Here is a 7,601-nt window from a genome sequence, read left to right on the forward strand (position 1 = left end):
GAGCTCAACAATGAGTAATGATCTTACATGGTAACTACCAGGAGTTCTCCATGGCCAGGTTCCTTGGGAAAGGCAGCAAGGGTATAAGAGGGTGCTTCAGAAGGTTTGTGAAAAAAATTCTATACTTTTAATACCATTCCCCATGAAGTTATTGAATTCCCCTTGTGTTATGGAAACCGTAATTATGATAGGAAAATCTGTCCATTTTCTCACTAACACCTGTAAGAAGTCACTATTCTAAGCCACCTTGATTGGCCACAAGACATACTAGAACTTCAAGTAGGGTTGTTGGCTGCGAGGGGAATAAGCTGGGATTGGTAGAGATTGACCAAGGAATGTCCTTGAAAGTAGACCAACAGTTCTAAGCAGTGTAAACCATGTCCAAGTAGAGGTTCAATTTGTTGAGCACAGTCCTGCTAGCAGTAAAACATAGCTGTGGAGAAGGGTGACAGGCCTGTGGTTTGAGGAAGGCTGGTTTGGGTCGAAGGTAAATCTGAGGCAACAGATAGGACTACAAGCAGAAGCTCATCCTAGTTCATTCATATTCAATCCTCTGCTGAGAATTCGCATTTCCATCCCAAATATACAGAATTAGGATATACAATTTAACAAGATCTTTATACAGAAGAATCACCTGGGAAACTATAAGAATCACTTGGGGTTCTTGTAAAATATCAATTCTCATTCAATTATCTAGAGTGAAATGCAGAATCTCAACAGGGAGTCGAGCTGGAATGAACTGGCTCCAATCCTCAAAGATAAGGAGCAGGACCCAGCTCTTAGGAGAAAAGTATCGACAGAATATAGGTGGGGGATTAGAACTGCAACCGAAAGGTCTAACTTAACGACAGAGAACTAGGCTACAGACCAATGAGGGTTAGGGTCAAGGCTTGTGCTTAACCCTAGGCACAGATGATACAAGACTTGGGCCATTAAATTCCACCCAAATTCCACCCATGGGTGAGGATACAATTCCTAATAAATTTAGCGACTTGTTTGCATTAGTGCAGTTTAGGCAGAGTTTTGCCTGTTCCCATTTGTAGGTCATGCCTGTCAATTGTTTTCGGCATTTTGTATGCTCAGGATTGGATAAGATCTAGTTGTTTAAGTTCTCAGAAGCCATTCCATCCATGGTTCGGAGTAGTGGTACCACAGCATTGTAAAAGATAGTTCCGAATCGAGATCTCTAAGGCTGCAGGTGAGGGAGAAATAAGTTTGAAAAAGAATCTTCCTGGTCTCCTCTTATTGGTGAGTTGGTTTGCCCGTTCTAGCTGGGGCTCGAGAACGTTTGGCAAGGCAGTCTTTTGTGAAGTGATTAGGCTGGCTACAGTAGAGGCACAATTTGGTTTCTTGTTGGCGGGCTCTCTTGGCTGGTGTAAGGGGAAGCTGGCCTCCCCGCAGCTGTACAGACGCTTTCTTGGCTGGTGGCCCTGTGAGAGTGGAGATATATGGGTGAAGCGGGGAATCCAGGCTTGGAATCTGGACCCCCGACTGTAGGAGCTCTGGTCTGTTGCTACGTTTCCTCTCCAATTGCATGCACTGAGTGATCAGGTCCGGGAGATTTTCCATCGTCTCACTAGCACTCACTTCCTCCTGGATGGGGTCAGCGAGTCCCTCTTGGAGCGGGTCACTCAGAATGGCTTCACGACATTTTATATTTGGAGCAAGAACCTGTTGCAAGGAGCCATCCCCTTTGTCCATTTCAGCATTCAGCAGAGGGCCCCTTTCGTGTCCTGTGTGCTCAGCAAACACCTCCGGGAACTCCAAAAGCAAGTTTTCATATTGTTTCTGAGAAATGCTTTGGTCAGACCCGGGGAGGGCCTCACATTTCTTGACCTGCTGAGAAATATAGTCAATAAAGTACTTGATTTGGGTATTTTCTGCAGGATTGGAAGGCTTGAGAGCTGTCAAGTAGGTGGTCACCTGAGCAAGAAGCTCCGAGAGATTGTCAGGGTGCACATGAAACTGATTGAGATGTTCAAGTAAGCAGGGTACAGGCATCATTGTCGTAGCCAGAGCAGGGATGACAGGACCCTTCAGAGAAGTATTTTCTTCAGTCTGGGCCTGCCCTTGTGACTCTGAAATCTGATTCTCTGTCAAAAGGGATGAATGTTCTGCTTGCAAGGTTGGCGATGATGCTGTGAGCTTCTCCATGATATCTCCTGAAAGCACGGGTGTCTCAGCAAAAGTTAGTACAAATAGTGGTGATGAGGCAGCCAGGAACGTTTTCTGCAATTAGAAAAACAGTGTCATGAGCAAAGAGCAAAAACTGGTGGCTATCAACCAGTCCTCAGGGGGTGCTGAGAGCTGAGTTGGAGAACAGTCAAAAGCTGTCAATTACTCAATGCTGCCTCTTCTTCAAAGACACTGTCGACGGTCTGCACCTTCAGGAAAATAAAAGACTTTAGAATACATAAAGAATTTGGAATAAAGAAATTAAATAAAAGAAACATGATAGATTTATCTCCCTCCCCTGCTTTATGATAAAAGAGAACTTTGTCCTCAGAATGTGTCTTTATTTCTAAAGTAGAGGTTTGCAACAGAAAATCCAATCATTTTATAGTACAAAGTGGCTTAGAGATCATCTATGCAAAACTCCTAATGTTACAGGGGAGAAAGTAACGATCTGGAGAGGTGAAGATGCTTGTCCAAAGGCATGCCGCTCCTTAACATTAGAGGCAGCACGCTCACCAGGGCTTCTGTACAAAACAGCATGTCCCCCGGGACCACGAATGTGATCATTTGCATATGCTGCTTGGACGGGAGAGTTGTCCATACTCGTTGCTGCTAAAAACATGATTGGTGATTGACCTCACCAGGGAGGCTGTTAGAAGTATAGAATTTCAGGTCCCACAGCAGATGTCCTTAATCAGAATCTGCATTTTAACAAGATTCCCTACGTGATTCATGTGTGCTCTAAAATTTAAGATTTAAACTCCAGAGAGCATTTTGTCTAAATTTGAATAATCACTGTTTGGGCTTGACCTTCAGTTCCCTAATACTACCCTTGCATAGGTGAGATCAGATTTCTGCGGTGGTGTCTAATCCACTTTTCCTGGCTGCCTAATCCCTGTCTGAGGTCATATTTGGTTACCATGGATTTGATTAAGATTTCACTGGAAGAGAAAACAACAAGGTTGAGAAACTAGCAAGCAAGAATGGAATAACCTTCAAAGTATTTAGATCCGAATGTTCAGCAGGCCTTCTTACACTGATAACAAGAATAAAGCCCCCAGTAAAAGTTAAAAACAAACTCCAAACATATGGCATATCAGTTGAATTCTTTGGGAGTGAAATTCCTCTTTGTGCCCTTTCCTTGTGTAATATGCTATTTAAATTTAATTTAATGAACCCCTGGTGCACAAAACAAAATATGTATCCTTGAATCTTTTAAATGTAAGCTTGGATTCTATACATTTTATCTAATGGCCCAACCTCTCTATATGTGCGGAAGAAATTATTGGAAGAAAAAAAGTGTAAGATTGGAGGCCAAAGAGCTTATCCAAATATTGGTATTCTGCAGTTTGATGACCTTGAATAACTCATTTAGGTCTCCACTTTTTCATTTATTCAAAGGTTTGATTGTCTTATTTAACTTATTATCAAGATTAGAACTAGGTACTCTGCGAGGGGGAAAAAAAGAGGTAGTTGCTTTCAAAATTTCTCCAGTGCACCTGAATACCAATAGTGAGAATGTACCCTTACTTCGCATTACTGAAGTAGGGAGACACTATCATACCTGCCTTCTTTCCTTTCGTCTGCAGCTCCTCCTTCCAGTCTCCTGACCTCTCTTCTAGACATCTTCCACTCTTGTCAATTAAGCTAGGTATCAAATGATACCTAAAACAAACCCCTGCCACTCAGTTGATTCTGGTTCATCATGACCCTCTATAGCAGCAGTTCTCAACCTGTCGGTTGTGACCCCTTTGGTGGGGTTGAACAACCTTTCCACAGGGGTCATCCAATTTATAACAGTAGCAATATGACACTTATGAAGTGGCAACAAAAATAATTTTATGGTTGGGGGGTGGTCACCACAACATGAGGAACTATATGAAAGGGGCATGGCCTGAGGGAGTGCGATAGTTTATTGTGCCAGTCTGGCTGATAACACAAGTGGGATTAATTGAAGGACGGAAAGATAAATGGCTCCGTGAGCCTCACCTTTTTTGTCTCTAGCTCTTTAACCATCAGACCAGCATGCAGCTGCCTTGCTTGGTCTGTGCCTCAATTTAAAGGGTACACTACCTCTGGGATGCCTAGCCTGTGGGCTGTGTCCCTGTAAGTTGAGGTCCCTTTAAGCCTGTTGGTGACAGTTGTTGACCTGCCTTGCTGTTTGCTGCCTGGGTATATATAGCCCAGCTCTCTCTACAGAGGAGAAACTAGCAGCCCTCAAGACTTAAGGGACTGCTAGTGTCTCACTGCTTTAAAATTTAACTGTTCATTTCTTGTGTTATCTATCTATCTATATATAATTACTAGCAATCTGTTTTGTTCTCTCTAGAGAACCCTGTCTAACACAGGGAGATTGAGAACCACTGATCTACAGGGTTTTTGCAGCAGTTCTATTGGCATATAATTCACACATCAAATAATTCAATAGTTCAATCACATCCAGAAATCTTTTGCAATCATCACCACACTTTGTTTTAGAACATTTTCTTCATTCTTGTACTCAGTGTTCTTTGTTCCCCATTTCCACCCAAATTGGCCCCAAGGAACCAGTAATCCAGTTACTGTCTCTATAACTCTACCTATCCTGGATTTCTTATACAGAAAACATTAAAAACAAAAACCAACAATAACAAAGTAAAATAGATAACAGTCTCAATTGAAAAGAAAGCAGAAAATATTAAAACCTAGAACACATTTAAATGGATCATAAGGAAGAACAAATGATAGGGTGCTAAGTTTCACCCAAACTGCATCTACAACATCCACTTTCCAATGCATTCTGCATGATAACAAGGCTATTCACATGCCTGGTCCAGGTCCGAGGGTTTTCACCAAGGGCTTAATCGATATGTATTTCCCCTTTCCTTTAAAAAACAAAACAAAACAAAACTGAAACAGTTTTAAAATGGGTCAAAAGTGAGATCAAATAATAGGGTCGTCCATTGTAACCTAACTCCATCTGGCATAATCAACTTGACAGTGCTCTCTGTCTGTTAAAAGGGCTATTCACATTACTCAACTATGAACCAGAAGCTTAATCCATGTGTGGACCCTGCAAATGGACTTCGGGCTTACACTGACATACATAGCCTTCTGCCACCCAAGTGTTCACAATTTAAGCTCTGATATCATCCCTTCCTTTAAATTATATTATTTACAATCCTTGGATCACACAGGCTGATGTGCTTCTTCCAGGTGGACTTGGTTGATATTGCACTAAGATGACTGCTTCTTTGAAAACAATATTCTTTTTAAAATCATTTTATTAGGGGCTCATACAACTCTTATCACAATGCATACATATATCAATTGAGTAAAGCACATTTGTACATTCATTGGCCTCATCATTCTCAAAACATTTGCTCTCCACTTAAGCCCGTGGCATCAGATCCTCATTTTCCCCTTCCCTACCCGCTTCCCCCTCCCTCATGAACCCTTGATAATTTATAAATTATTATTTTGTCATATGTTGCTCTGTCCAACGTCTCCCTTCACCCACTTTTCAGTAGTTCGTCCCCCAGGGAGGAGGTCACATGTAGATCCTTGTAATCGGTTCCCCCTTTCAAACCCACCCACCCTCTACACTCCCAGTATCGCCTCTCACACCACTGGTCCTGAGGGATCATCCACCCTGGATTCCCTGTGTTTCCAGTTCCTATCTGTACCAGTGTACATCCTCTGGTCTAGCCAGACTTTCAAGGTAGAATTGGGATCGTGATAGTGGAGGGAGGTGGGGAAGGAAGCATTTAAGGACTAGAGGAAAGTTGTATTTTTCAGCGTTGCTACATCGCACCCTGACTGGCTCATCTCCTCTCTGAGACTCTTTTGCCAGGGGATCTTCAGTGGCCTACAAATAGGCTTTGGGTCTCCACTCTGCACTCCCCCTGTCATTCACTATGGCAAATTATTTTGTTCTGATGATGCCTGATACCTGATCCCTTTGACACCTCGTGATTGCACAGGCTGGTGTGCTTCTTCCATGTGGGCTTTGTTGCTTCTGAGGTAGATGGCTGCTTGTTTGCCTTCAAGCCTTTAAGACCCCAGATGGTATATCTTTTGATAGCCGGGCACCATCAGCTTTCTTCGCCACATTTGCTTATGCACCCATTTGTCTTCAATGATCATATCATGAAGGTGAGCACACAATGATATGATATTTTTGTTCTTTGATGCCTGATAACTGATCCCTTGGGCACCTCGTGATCACCCAGGCTTGTGTGCTTCTACCATGTGGGCTTTGTTGCTTCTGAGCTAGATGGTTGCTTGCTTACGTTCAAGTTTTTAAGACCCCAGACGCAATATCTTTTGATAGCTGGGTACCATCAGCTTTCTCCACCACCTTTGCTTATTCACATGCTTTGTTGTTAGCTGCTGTATCGGGAAGGTGAGCACCCTAGAATGCCATTTTATTAGAAGAAAGTATTCTTACATTGAGGGAGTACTTGAGTGGAGACCCAATGTCCTTCTACTACCTTAATACTGAGCCTATAAATATATGCACATAGATATATTTCCCCATCCTCATACATAAATATATTTGCAGATGCACATATCTTTATCTAGACCTCTATAAATGCCCTTTGCCTCCCAGCTCTTTCCACTATTTCTCTTGACTTTCCTCCTGTCCCACTATCATGCTCAGTGCCCACCAGGGTTTCAGCAATTCCTCTTGGCTACATTACCCTTGATCATGTCATACCAGGCCTCCCACACCTTCCTCACCACCGATTTGGATCACTTGCTGTTCCTTTGTCTCTGGGTTTGTTAACACCACTTCCTTCCCCGCCCCGGAACTGTAGATCCCATAGTTTTCTCCTACAGATTTTTCATCCAGCCTATCTTATTTAGACAGACCTGAGGGGATAATAACATTCACAAAAACAAGACAGAGCAAAAGCAAGAAACAATACACAACAAAACAACAACAAACCAATGGCAAACAAAACCAACACAACAAGAAAGAAAACTTGTCATTAGTTCAAGGCTCATTTGTTGGCCTTTAGGAGTGCAAAACTCTATTCTTTCTCATTGCAAGGCACCATCTAGTTTCTTATACACACATGGCTATAGCACCTATATCTTCAGTGATCTCCTCATAAGGGTGCATATTAAGCAGGGCCATGTCATAAGGGCTACGTTTTCTTAGATTGGGGTTAGAATTAACTATAAGCTCAAAATCCATCCATGCAACTATGGTTTATATATGCTCTGGTTCACCCTTGTCAATTTGATGCTTTCACAACTCTTTAGCCATATATAATTTTCAAATAAACAATAATAAAATCATATCTGTACCTCATAGGATAAAACTATAATGCATACAACTAATATGTGCCACCCTCATTTACACATAGCATTCTATAAGTGAACAAAACAAAAATACCCTATACCTAACAGTTGTAGTTAAGTAACAGCTACACCTTAAT

The 7,601-nt window shown here is 42.2% G+C and overlaps 1 protein-coding gene across 1 annotated transcript; it reads right to left on the reverse strand.

Moving 5' to 3' along the window:
- Positions 1-1,242: 1,242 nt before the first annotated feature.
- RTL4 (retrotransposon Gag like 4) lies at positions 1,243-2,154 on the reverse strand. The gene has a single exon (XM_075538138.1). It carries the CDS (start codon positions 2,152-2,154, stop codon positions 1,243-1,245), a length of 912 nt encoding a protein of 303 aa, XP_075394253.1.
- Positions 2,155-7,601: the final 5,447 nt, after the last annotated feature.

Source organism: Tenrec ecaudatus, chromosome X (assembly GCF_050624435.1).
Source record: "Tenrec ecaudatus isolate mTenEca1 chromosome X, mTenEca1.hap1, whole genome shotgun sequence".
Classification (NCBI taxonomy): domain Eukaryota; kingdom Metazoa; phylum Chordata; class Mammalia; order Afrosoricida; family Tenrecidae; genus Tenrec; species Tenrec ecaudatus.